The sequence below is a fragment of the Pinus tabuliformis genome, chromosome 5_2 (genome assembly GCF_031772625.1).
Source record: "Pinus tabuliformis cultivar Carrire ecotype Pingquan chromosome 5_2, CPIR1, whole genome shotgun sequence".
In the NCBI taxonomy this organism is placed as follows: Eukaryota; Viridiplantae; Streptophyta; class Pinopsida; order Pinales; family Pinaceae; genus Pinus; species Pinus tabuliformis.
The window spans coordinates 677193-691243 of record NC_142306.1 but is presented as its reverse complement, the minus strand read 5'-3'; the positions used below and the strand labels follow the sequence as shown (position 1 = coordinate 691243).

General features: G+C 39.0%; 1 protein-coding gene across 1 annotated transcript; it reads left to right on the top strand.

Moving 5' to 3' along the window:
- The first annotated feature begins 10903 nt into the window (after nucleotides 1-10903).
- On the top strand, nucleotides 10904-11479 carry LOC149157205 (uncharacterized). Its single transcript, XM_089437621.1, has one exon. The coding sequence runs from the start codon at nucleotides 10904-10906 to the stop codon at nucleotides 11477-11479; it is 576 nt and encodes a 191-aa protein (XP_089293747.1).
- Nucleotides 11480-14051: the final 2572 nt, after the last annotated feature.

Below are 14051 nucleotides of genomic sequence, written 5' to 3'. Positions count from 1 at the left end.
GATTTTTTGATATCCAGGAGGAAGTTGCGCTCATAAAATGGGGCAATCTTCCAGAACTCTTTTAGCCTCGTCTAAGAAGGGACAACGGTGGATGGCATGATCACCTTCACACAGTTTACAGGGAAATCTAGCTTTCCCTCTCTGTCCTGTGGCTTCACTTTCACTAGTTGACGGTGAGCAATCAACATGGCTATCAGAGGTTGATGCTACCAAATTGTGCAAACGGGTAGACCAGTCCCTTTGTATCCGAGGGATGCAGGGACAATCTCTGTGGAAATGGTCTCCCTTGCATATGACACATGGTGATTTAGGCCTGGTCAGTATTGTGTGTGGATTTTTGTCAGACGACACTTGTTTGCCCCCAGTCGCCTTTGGCTCCTTCTTCTTCTTCTCTCTCTTCTTCTTTTCCTTCTTCTCCTTAGGAACTTGGTTTTTTGTTTTACCAGTTCCGTCAAGCGAAGAGGAAGGAGGAGAGGAAGAGTTAGATGAGGTAGAAGGCTGGTTGGCAATTCTGGTCTGGTCTAACTGTTGAATCGACTGTTCAGGAATGGTGGTGTTCTGAACGACATTGGTTGAAAAGAGCCAGACTGGCAGGCCAATTGTCAGTCCTGGAAGAGACAATGTGGCCATATGGCGGGCACCAACATCTCCCCAAGAGGAGAAGGGACAAGGATTTCCCCCAAGGGGAATTCCTTGGTTGGTGTGCTCCATTTTTTCAACCTAAAGATCAACGCAGGAATAGGGGTGATTGTTCCGTTTAAAATAAATTTTTAACGACGCTTAGACACAACTTGCTTTTTCAGTTTTAAAGAGTCGAGAAAAAGCTAAAGATGACTCTAGTCTCCTTCGATGTTTTAATGAGCCCGAAGTGACAAATGCTCGGATGGACTTTTTCCGTTATAGAGTCTGAAAAAGGCCAAAAGGAACTGCTCTGGAGTTCTAGGCAGAGGGTGTGCCAAACTTTTCGCAAAACCGCAGAATACTTTTTAGGGTACGGGCGGTCGATCTTCCTGAATGCTGTGTTCAGTGCATTGCGATCAGTAGGGCGGCCGACACGGCTTCCTAAGGATAAATGTTTTATGCCTATAGGGGTCTCCCAATATATACGCGACGGTACGTGGGAGCACAATCCGTACTGGCGCTATCGTCCCTCAGGAGGAATCACCCACCATCCACGAGATCGACAGTCACCAGGCTTAACGACGCCAGAACACGTCTCTAGCCTAGACCTCTATGTTGTGCGTTATGTTGCAAAGCGTTGTTAAGTTCATTCAATTTATTTTAGGTTGATCTTTTTAAAGTTTGCCTTTCAAGGTTCACCACGAGATGTATGATACAAATTCCTAAATGCAGTCTAAAGATGATAAGCAAGCTTTATATCTTTTCAACTTTGAAAATCCTAGCTACTGAGGGAAAAGAAAGACACCATCTTTTCTCAAAGAGCAATCAGCACACTCTAATGCACTTTTCCTAAATCAGACATGCAAACTATCAAGATGCAAATGCACAATGCAGGTGTTTGTTTTCCGCTTTCTTAGTATTGATGCCTACAAAAGAAAGCTTTTTTGTACAACTTTGAATTTGCTTTTAAATGACCAATACAAACAAGTTTACTTTTTCGAAATCAGAGAGGGTAGAAGAGATTACAACACTTAATGATTTTCGAAATGAATACTTGTTTTGACACTTAAAAGAGACAAACTCAAACCAATAAGCAAAAGTAAATGTATAATCAACTGCAAACAGCCAATGAACTCTCTCCTAAGATCTCAATCAACAGATCTGAATCAAGGGCTACAGGATGATTATTTCACTCATGCAAAGGAAAACTGTAAATGACGCCACAAACACATAAAAACACTCACAGTCTTTTTGTACAAAAGGAGGCGGAATCTGAGCAGAGAAAAGGAGTTATCAGACTGGTACCTATGCTGGTTACAGGCTGCAAAAATCAGAGATTAAAACAAGGCAAAACAGAGTAGAGAACCCCAGCTACACAAGGACAAACTGGTTCAGCGCAACCTCAACACAGGGGTTTTGACATTCAGCGCAGGTAGCCTTCACGGGACCTACATTGAAATGCAGAATCCCTTCACTGGGTCTGCGCTGAAGGAGAAACTCTCGTTTCCCACAGGTTCTGGGTCATAGATTGCTATTTAATCAATTGTTTCAGGCCAAATAAAATCAAAAAGCAAGGTGTAATCAAAGGGATGCTTTGAGGGGCTACTAAGATCTATCACAAAGGATCATCAAATCATTTGTGAGTCCATTGTTCAGATCATAGACAAGTCCAGTGATTGGATCAAAGCAGCAACTTTCTACTTTGCATCTGGGAAAAGCAGATGCAGTTCGATTGTTGTTGTCAAGTCTATGAAACAAACAATGATAGAAACACAAATAAAATGACTAAACAAATCTTCCCCAGTGGAGTCGCCAATTTTTTGTGGGTAAAAATGCCTATGCAGGACGATCCTATCCACCTAAGGTGTGACAGTGCCTTAGCAACAAACAGAGACAGCTATTCTAGTATTCTTCCTTTATGAATTAAGAATGAAGAGAGAGATAGATGGACTAACCGGTGTCTTCCGTTTGTCCCTCGATCCAGCTTCTCTTCTCTTGGAGAGTTCCAAGCTACTTGCCTTCTCGCACGCCCAGCTTCAAGAGGTTTCTGCAATATCACAAGAAGAGAACACTACACAAGACATGGATTCATATTCATAACTAGTTCAGGATTAGAAATAAACTAAACATACTAATGCAATCATACATCAAGAATACACCAGCATATAGGAGAAACAAAGATAGCTTTATTGATGAATAACAAGGTTCAGGAAGAGATACAACCCAGAGGGCTCCAATCCAGCATCTCCTTCCCAGCAAATGGAATTCCTATCTTCACCCCCTTCAAAGCATTAAGCACCCAATTGTTCCAGTCTCAAACCAACAACAATTCTTTGCAATAACAAAATTCCAGCCTCTAGATCTCATGGAGGAGAGATCCATATATAGATGTTTGGAGAGAGGATGAGTCAGCTTGAGATCTGACTAGTGTCCTCTCCCTCTGTCAGTTCTTGAGTCCACTTGGAGGTTCTTGCTTCCACTTGGAGATTTGGAACCTCTTACTCATCACGAGTCGAATTCCCTGAGGCAAGTGTCATTTTGGAAGCTTCCTGGGTTTTCACACCTTGAGAAATGAGCCTGCCACATGTCCACTCTCGTTCAGCGCAGGTAGCCAGTGTTCCAATTGACATTCAATGTAGGTAGCCAGTGTTGGCTTTGACATTCAGCGCAAACAGCTAGTGTAGCCACTAAAATGATCCTAAATTGACTTGTTTTTGAGCAGTTTCTGGTGGAGAACTTCTGTGAATTGCTGTGGTTTGTTAGCCTCGTTCCTCTAGGGGTAGGAACAACATGTTTAGGGACTTTGGATCCCTTAGATTATGGACATTTCATGCTCAATGCTGTAAGGCACAAAAATGTCTATAACAGTTAGGACCTAATAGGCCGTCTAAGAACATCATAATAAATGAGCCTCTAGTAAAAACGATTGAAACTCAAACAACTATTATTCAACTATTAACTCAACCCAATGAACATAATGCATTTGAAAAGATTGTTTAACAACTTTTAATGTAGATAAAAAGTTAGAGAGAGTCAAAATTCCTCTTCCACTATATGTACTCTCCAAAAAACTAGGATCCAAAAACCAAGTATCAAAGTGGATCCAATCCTCAAGCATAGATTCTGAGGGGGACATGATCAATTTTACAGGATGAAAAACCACCAGTGGTTTTTGATCCTAGTTATGACATCATTGATGAGAACGTTCCTCCATTTTATGTTACTATCAAAGTTCATGATTTTCTTCTATATAACTATATGTTAGACTCTAGGGCCTCTCATAATTTTATGCCCAAAGTAATCATGGATCAATTGCAATTGCAAATTACCATACCATACCATGATGTGTACACCTTTGACTCCAATAAAGTTGCTTGTCTCAGATTTATCAAAGACCTAGTTGTAACTTTAGCACAAATCTTTGTAAAGAGTGTAGTTTTATACATTGTAGTCATAGATACCCCTCCAAAATTTGTAATTTTATTATCTAGATCACGTTGTGCCAAATTAGGATGAAATATACTAATGTATATGTCTTATGCTACTATTCCTTTATATGGGGGTGAACATCTTAGGTTATACATAGAGGTAAGATTCATTAATAATGTTTGTAAGGTTCATCAAGAAATAAATCAACTAATTTATGTTGTTGATTGGGATTTTGGATGTTTTACATTATCATCGTATGATCTTCAAAATTCCCAACTTAACATTGAGTAAATCATGAATAAACCTGAATGTATAAAAAATGATGTCTGGAAGTTATACTATGATGGAGCTTTTTTCTAAAGATGCAGCTGGAGCAGGAATTGTATTAATTTCTCTAGATAAAGAAAACATAACCTAATCCTTTAAGTTAGAATTTGAGGTTACTAATAAGGTAGTAGAATATGAATCCCCACTTATAGGCCTTAAGTTAGCTAAAAGTATCAAAGTTCAAAACTTAAGTGTTTTCAGTGACTTAGACTTGATTGTAAAACAAGTAATAAATATATGCCAAGCAAAACATCCTAGGCTTAGATCTTACCGAAATGAGGTATGGGATTCTGTAGAGAACTATTTTCTAGCCTTCAACATTACAACAATCCCAAGTGATGAGAACATTTATGTGGACTCCTTACTAGTTTCTACAAGGTCTTTTTAAACTCCTAATCCAATGCAATCACAATATCAAATTCAGGTAAAGTACAAGCATTCTATCCCTAATAATATTAGACATTGGAAAGTGTTTCAAGATGATGAACAATTGAATATTTTCCTACATGCAATTGATGAATTTTCATCCTTACAAATTGAGGAAGAACAAATTATTGATCATAAATCAACTCATGAAAATGAAGCTTCACAGTTAAATAATAAGATAGCTGATCATAATATCCTCCAAATGCCAAAAAATTACATTCACATGGGTCTAATCCCTCTTGAAAATCTTTTCGAAAATAATTATGTTCTAAGAACTTCGTTATTTAATACACAATAAGAGGATGTAGAAGACTATAGCATTGGAACTCATGAAGGAATCAAGAATGTGAAAATTTTAGCATCATTACCAAAGGACATAAAAGATAGGTATATCAATCTTCTAAAACATTACAAAGATGTCTTTTCCTAGTCCTACGAAGAGCTCAAAAATTATGACACAATTCTCATTGAGCATAAGATCCCCTTAAAACCAAAAGACAAGCCATTCCAATAGAAATTAAGAAGAATAAATCTAATTTTGCTTCCAACCATTGAAAAATAACTAAAGAAAATGTTGGATGCGAAGCTTGTTGTTCCTCTTAGATATTCTAAGTGGATTGCAAATTTAGTTCATGTAAGAAGGAGAAATGGTGAAATTAGATTGTGTGTGGATTTTATAGATAGGAACAAATTATCCTTAAAATACAAGTATCCATTTCCTAAAATGGATCAATTACTCCAAAGAGTTTCATGTTCTAATATAATATCTACGCTATATGGTTTTTTCTGCATACAACCAGATTTTAGTAGCTCCAGAAGACAGAGAAAAAAAAACATTCACAACTCCCTGGGGTACATTAATGTATTCTAGGATGCCTTTATGCTTAATCAATGCAGGAGAAACATTTCAAAGGGAAATGTATTTATTTTTTGTTGGTAAAATTAATAAGTTTATTGTGATTTATTTAGATGATCTAACTGTGTTTTTAAACTTTGATGAAAAGCACTTAAAGCACTTGAGAAAGGTTATTGACAGGTGCAAAAATTTTGGAATCTCACTCAACCCAAACAAATATGTGTTTGTCATAAATGAAGTAAAGTTACTTCGCCACATCATATCAAAAGAAGGAGTGGTAATTCATCCAAAACGAGTCTCAACCATTGAGGCAATTATTCCACCCAGAAATTAAAAAAAAAAAAATCAAGCCTTTTTAGGAGAGATTAATTTTATAAGAAGATTTATACCAAACTGTGATGAGATAATTAAAGATATTACTGATATGTTAAAGAAATATCATGAGGTTAAATGGACAATGTAGGCTAGATATGCATTTACACAAATAAAAAACTCTATTTCTGAAGCCGCAGTACTAGCCAGTCCTGATTATAAAAATCCCTTTAACATTTTTTATTTTTCCTATGACACCACGTTTGTTGTTGTTTTACTACAAAATAATGATAACCAAGGTAACGAGTCAATTGCCTTCTTTAGTAAAGTTATGGGAGATGCAGAGCTAAAATATGAAATCATTGAAAAGCAAGAATATGCCTTGTACAAGTTCTAAAATATTTTAGAACCTAGCTCCTTCATTCCCCTATTACTGCCTATGTCCCAAAAAAAGTTGTCAATTTTTTTTTGAACCAACCTGATATAGATGGTAGGAGAGGGATATGGATAGCTAAAATTCTTGAATATGATCTAAACATCAAATATATTAAGATGGTAAAAGGACAGGGTTTAGCCAAGTTGTTCTCTGAATCTAATTGTAAAGTTCTAGGAATAAGTATTATCATGCAAATATCAGGAGAGAAGAATCCACAAGAACATTCTCCAAGATTAGATGAGAAGAATCCATAAGAACCTTCTCCAAGATTAGTAGAGAATAATCCACAAGAACCTTCCTCATCTACAGACTCAACTCCTCTTCCACTTCATATTGAGGAAATGTTCTTGTTATCTGAATGGTATGCTGATATTGTACACTTTCTTTGTGATTTTGAGTACTGTCTTGATTTCACAAGAAATCAATGTAGAACTCTTAGATGAAAGGTTATGATGTATTGGTACTGGTATTTTCATAGGATTGGTAGCTAGGGTTTGCAGTAGAAGTTAAGCATTGGGCACCATGGAGAGGCAAGATGGGGGGAGTTCCACTCCCTCCTACAGTTAGCCAGTCTCCAATAGGTTCGAGAAAGCTCTGGAGGCTGAAGCTGGAATTTTAGGAGGAGGTAAATAGGACAACATAGGTACATAGGAGCAGGAAAATAAGCAGGAAGAAGCCAAAAGAGGAAAGCTAATAGAAGGTTAAAATCAGAATATAGACACCAAAAGTCAAACTAGACCGTGTAAGACTAGGGTAACTATCACACCCAGAGTGGTGTTAACTGATCCAGTGCTACAGGCACATAGGGAAAACATGGTGACTTATGCAGTAATTTGTAAATTCATGGGGTTATGGCCAACGGAGAAGGATTTACAAGCATCGATAAACAATCATTGAAAATATAAGGGGGATATATATCTACACCTTGGATCAAATGGTTTCTTCACTGTAGTTTTCTCTAACATTGAGGATAAAGACAGTGTGTTTGAAGGAGGGCCCTACTTCTATGTTGCTACAGGCCTCTATATGAAACCTTGGGTAATGAATTTTGTCACGGAGTGCAAGAGATTCACTTCGGTCCCAGTTTGGGTAAGGCTCTACTCCTTACCACTAGATTATTGGTAACCTGAATCATTAAAAGAAAAAGGAAATGTACTAGGGAATTTTGTAAAAATATCAAAGGCCACTAGGCGGGGAAAGTATACCTCCTTTTCCTGTATATGTGTAGAGATGGACCTCTCTGGAGCTCTACCGAATGAATTAATTTTGGAGGTTTTTGATGAAGAATGGGTTCAAGTGGTTGACTATGAGCATTTTCCTTTCACATGCCGCAAATGCCATGAACATGGGCATCTATTCAGGGATTGCGCCTTAAACAAAATAGAAAGAAGAACCAAAGCTACCTCAAGGAAAGAAACTGATAGCTTTAACAAAGTGGGAAATAGAGGTAAAGGAGGGATAAAGTACCAAAATAAAATCAACGAGGAAAATAAGCTAAGTCAAAATAGGTACAAGGTACTAGAAGAAGAAGAGGAACACGATAAAGCTAATCAGACTCTAGAGGATTGCCCTATGGAGAAAGAAAAGGAAGAGAGTATGGAAGACACACATGAAAACAATGAACAAAAGTAGGATCTATTGAAAACTATGGAACTTGATAGGGACCAAGAGATGACCCCGAGAGAGGTGGGAATAGAGGATCATGAACTGCAGGATATTCTTGATATGGAGCATCTAAATTTGGAAAAGATTCTGGAGAAGGGAACCGCCAAAGGAATGGATTTTCTACCACAAAAGGAGTTCAATAGAGTCCAATAGTTGTTTCTATGGAAAACACAGGAAAAAGGTTCAGGAGTCAAAAGAAACCATGATACTCAGGACAACGAAGGGGTGAAAAGTATGAAGGCAACATTGGGACTAGCTCCTAGGAACCCAGGCAGGAAAAGAGGTAGGAAAAAGTAGAACGAGCTACTGATAGAGTGTGGAAAACTCATGATTGATTCAGGTAAGATGAAAGACCTAACCAGTTACTCATTTACAAACCTTTCTTAATGAAGCTTATAACATGGAATATTAGGGGTCTAGGGAGTAAAAGGAAACAAAATAATATTAGCAATAGAATGAAAGAAGAAAAACCAGATATGATTTTCATCCAGGAAAAAAAAATGTTCAGTAGAAAAAATAAGAGAAATACACAACAAATGGCTGACTAAATATGAATATCTAGACGTTAAAGCAAAGAAAACAACAGGAGGAATTCTCACACTTTGGAACCCTCAAAAACTAGGAATCCTTGATGTAAAAGCATCTAGGAACTATTTATTAATGGTGATTCAACCCTTAGATGCCGACGGAAACCAAGTGAGCGGCGGGCTAGGGTTTGCAGGTAGGAATAGTAGGGAACGCAGGAAGGAGCGAGCGAAGGGGGAAAGAGCAGGGGAAGTTGGAGTGGAGCGGAGGGAAGATCAAGAAACCATGCGCAGGAACGGAAATTTCTCAAGCAGCGGGTGTTGAGCGCAATAATGGAAAACCGACAAGGGAGGGGAGAGATCCCCTCCTATAAGAACATAGTTGCAAGAGAGGCAAGCGGTAGCGGTATCGAGAATGAGGCCAGGGAGAATAATAAAGAAGCACCAGTGATGGCCAAGCTGTGGCAAATGAAGACCGGGGGAAAGTGTTTACCTAGGGCACAGAAGAAACCTAGATACGTCATACCCAACAACAAGCTGGAGGAGTACAACAGCTACATGAAAGATCATGCACTGATCTGCAAGTTCGTAGGATATTGGCCCACGGAAAAAGAACTATACAGGTGGATTTACCAAAGATGGAGACCAAAGGGGCATGTAGAGCTAAAACTGGGAGAAAAAGGGTTTTTTACATCAATATTTGCGAATCTGGGGGATAAAGAAAGGGTTTTTGAGGAAGGACCATACTTCATGAACAACGCAGGACTGTTCATGAAATACTGGGAAGAAAGATACAATCCTGACAATGAAAAGATGCTGGAAGCCCCGATCTGGGTCAGATTGTTTGGATTACCAGTGGAATTTTGTGACCCTGAGATTATGGGAGGGATAGGAAATACGATCGGTGCCTTTGTCAAGGTAGCGGAAGCAACGAAGAAAGGTAAGTATACGTCGTACGCAAGATTGTGTGTTTACATGAACATAGCTGAACCTCTGCCAGAATTCATAGAACTGGAATACCATGATGAAGTCTGGCAACAGCCATTAGATTATGAACATATCCCCTTTAGATGTAGAAGATGCCATGAGTATGGTCATCTATATAGACAATGCCCTCTAAATAAGGAAGAAGAAGACACTAGGAAAAGAGAAGAACAACAAAGGGAAGCAGAGAGAACCGAGGGGAATGATAAGGGCTTCCAACAAGTTAACAGAAAGAAGAAAGTAGGTAAAGAAGGAATAAGGGTGCAGACACAAACAGAGTCACTGAGCATTGAAAGTAAAAACAAGTTCAAAATACTCCAGGACAACAGTGAAGAGGGTGAGGATAAAGTGGCAGAGGAAGAGGATCCAGAAAACGAACCCATGGAAATAATCAAGGAAACCAGAGAAAAAGATACAGGAACAAGAGAAATGTATGATAAGCAAGCAGCTGAAAAGATAGAAATACTAATGGACCAATCTCAAATGGAAACGGAAAATCAGAAAGAAAACGAGGCAGAGGAAGAAAGAATTATGAGACAACTAATTCAGGAATGGAAGAACTTAGACGAAAGATTCATACCAGACAGCCAAAAACAACTATATAAGGAGACCTTTCAAAAATATAAAGAAAGGAATGGGGAGAATATGGAAAAACAGGATACCATATCAGGAGAACAGGAAAAAGATCAGATTGGAATAGGTGGGACTGGCAAGAGTAGCAGGAAAAGAGGGAGGAAAACAATGAATGAAACGATACAAACAGTTGGCGAAATATTGATAAACTCAGGTAAAGTGATACCTCTTTCCGAGGTATTTTTCCACTCCTCCAAAAAAGTTTAAAATGATTATTATCAGCTGGAATATTAGGGGTTTGAATAGTAAGGGTAAACAGAGATATATGAAAGAGAAACTAAAAAAAGACAGACCAAGCATCATGATTCTACAAGAGACAAAGATCACCATGCAGCAGATGGAAGGAATAATAAAAAATAATAAACTCCAATACGAAGTCATGGGACAGGATGCAATCGGCTCAGCGGGAGGCATTGCAATATTGTGGAACCCAAATGAGATAATTTTCGAGAGTTGGACCAGTATGACCAGAATCCTTACAGGCATGGGAAGAATAGCGGGGACAAAGGAAAGGGTTATCATTTCAGGGGTGTATGGTCCTCATACTCCGGGAGACAGAGAAAATTTCATTAAAAATTTGCAAGCAACTCGAAGACTTCACCCGGAGATAGCATGGATTGTAGAGGGGACTTCAATGTAATCCGGTCCCTAAAAGAGAAAAAGGGAGGTATAAGGAAAACAGTCCAGTATATGGAAATGTTCAATGATATGATAGATGGTCTGAGGCTACTCGATTTACCAACTATCAACGGAGTTTACACATGGAACAATAGGAGAGGGGGGAAAAATCAGATAGCATCCAGACTGGATTGGTTTTTAGTATCAGAAACAATTATGAACAGAGATGTTTTCGTAGAAGCAAAGATCATGCCATCCCTCGGCTCGGATCATTGGCCGATTAGATTGGAAGTGGACATTAAGGCTAACCTTGGCAAGAATCCCTTTAGATTTGAAGCCTTCTGGCTTAGACACCCGGAATTCTTAGAAAAAATGGAAGAATGGTGGTCGCAAAGCACAGTACAGGGTAAAGGAAAAATGCATACCTTCCAACTTAAGCTTAAGGAACTAAAAGGAAGGATAAAGAAATGGAACAAGGAAGAATTTGGAAATATCATGGAGGAAAAGCGGAAGTTAGAAGAAGAAATGGAATCTTTGCAACAAAGGATAATAAATGAAGGCAAAACAGAGGAAAGCAGCAGAAAAGAAGGGATAATTTTAGGAAAAATTGAGGAGAGGAGAAAACAGGAAGAAGTCCTATGGAGATAGAAATCTAGAATAAAATGGCTCAGGGAGGGGGAGAAGAACACTAGATTTTTCCATCAAGCAATGGTACAACACAGGCAAGGGAACAGAATATTTTCTATCAAAAACGAGAGAGGAGAGAGGATTGTTGATTAGGAAGGGATTGAAAAAGTGTTGATGGAGTATCACAAAGGAATACTGACAGAACCTCAAATAGACAGGTCTGAAGCTATAAAGGAAGTCTGCGCTGCAATTCCTAGAATTGTTACAGAAGACCAAAATAGAGCCCTAATGAGAGTTGCTAGTATGGAAGAGGTGGAGGAAGTAGCGATGAGCATGAAGAAAGGAACAGCGCCAGGACCAGATGGTTTTACGGTCGATTTCTACCAAGCGGGCTGGCACTTCATGGGAAAGGAAATTCTGGATTTGATAGAAGAATCTCGTATAAACCAAAAGGTATGGCCAGCTCTTAACTCCACTTTTTTCACTTTGATTCCTAAAAGTGATAATTCAGAGGATGCTAAGGGATTTAGACCCATTGCCCTATGTAATGTTATCTATAAAATAATTGCATCCATGATGGCCAAAAGACTGAAACCCCTGCTAGATAGTCTAATATCCCCTAAACAAACCGGGTTCGTAGAAGGTCGACAATTCCTAGATGGTCTAGTGGTCACTCAAGAAGTAATCCACTCTTTGAAGGCAAAGAAACAAAAAGGAATGATGGTTAAATTAGACTTGTCAAAAGCTTATGATAGGATCAATTGGCAATATCTGGAAGAAATTTTGGGAAGTTTTGGTTTTGGGAGCAGGTGGATAAAGTGGGTTCACAGTCTTATATCAACCCCAAACTTCTCAATTTTAACCAATGGAACCCCCTCAAAAATATTCAAGGCTTCTAGAGGAATAAGACAAGGCGATCCCCTATCTCCTTTCCTCTTTATTCTTGCAGCAGAAGGCCTGGGTAGATACCTTAAGAAAGAAAGAGCAGCAAATAAAATCAAAGGGCTAAGACTATGGGGCAATGAACTGCCAATAACCCATCAACAATTCGTTGATGATATCATGTTATTTGGGAAACCAACCGTAAAAGAGGTGAGAAATCTGAAGAAGGTCTTGGATTTATTTGCGGAAGCATCGGGTATGGAAATCAATAAAGAAAAATCTTGCACCTTCATTTTCAATACCATAGAGCCAGTTAAAAGCCACTTGACCAGGATGTTGGATTTCAAGCAAGGGAACCTCCCAACCAAATACTTGGGAAATGTTTTGGACTTCAACTCTAAAAGACAGAAAAACTGGCAAGGAGTCCTGGAGAAATTAAAAAACAGAGTGGCTAGCTGGGCTTTCAGAACCTTAAACATTGTTGGAAGGATTGTACTCGTAAAATCAGTGCTACAGGCAATCCCCATATATCCACTATCGATTATGGCAGTGCCTCAAGGGGTATGCACTAAGATCAGAGAAATTCTGAGGAAGTTCATATGGGGAGTCTCGGCCCAGCAGAAGAAGTGGGCCTTAGTATCATGGAGACATCTGACGAAATGAAAGGAGGAGGGAGGATTGGGTCTATGCGATCCAGACAAACTCAACAAGGTGCTTGGTGAAAAACTCTGGTGGCGATGGTTGAGAGGGGGCAATGACCTATGGAAACAAATATGGAGACACAAGTACGATATGCCAGATACTACATAGAGTATTTACTGAATGCAGGAAACCCCGAAGGGATCGGCAATCTGGGATCTAGCCCGTCAAAATCGAAGTATAGTAGATAAGAATGCTTTCTGGGAGATTAGAGAAGGAGGGGAGGCCAAATTCTGGGATGAGAATTGGCAACAGAGGGAGAAAATGTGCAGAATACAAAAAATCCAGAATATACAGGAGAGGATAGGAGACAATCGTATATATGTCAAAGATTATTGGAAGGAAAATGAACTGGATGGAATATGGTGGAAATGGAAAACTCCAGAGGAATGGGGCATGGAGATAAATCAAGAGCAGCAGGAAGCTTTCATGGAAGAGGTAGAGTCCAGGAAAATAAAAGCGCGAATGGGTAGGGATATCCTCAGATGGGGCAAGTCTATGAAAGGTTCCTTTACGGTCAAGGAGGCGTACTATCTGGTTGACCATCAGGGAACAGCTGATGAAAACCAAGATTGGAAGATCATCTGGGGCAAAAACTGGTGGCCGAAAATTACTCTCTTTGCATGGTTAGTAGCTAAGGGTAAGATCCTGACATGGGATAAACTTCAAAAGAAAGGCTTCAGTGGGCCTTCAAAATGCTACCTATGTAATAAAGAAGCGGAAACTCAAGATCACCTTCTAATCAAGTGTGTTTATGCCAGGAACCTGTGGATGGAAATTGGGAAATTATTCTAGAAACCTGAGAGGTCACCGAGAGAAACAAATGAAGTGATTTTCAATGACAGAAAGAAAAATTCCAATGTAAAGTAATCTGTAAGGCCTGGGATCTCATTGTCGGTTTTATGATCTGGATGGTATGGAAAGAAAGGAACCGTAGAGTGTTCCAAGACAAAGCTAAAAACACGGTAAAAATATGGGACGGAATAGTGAACTTAACTAGAGAATCAATTTT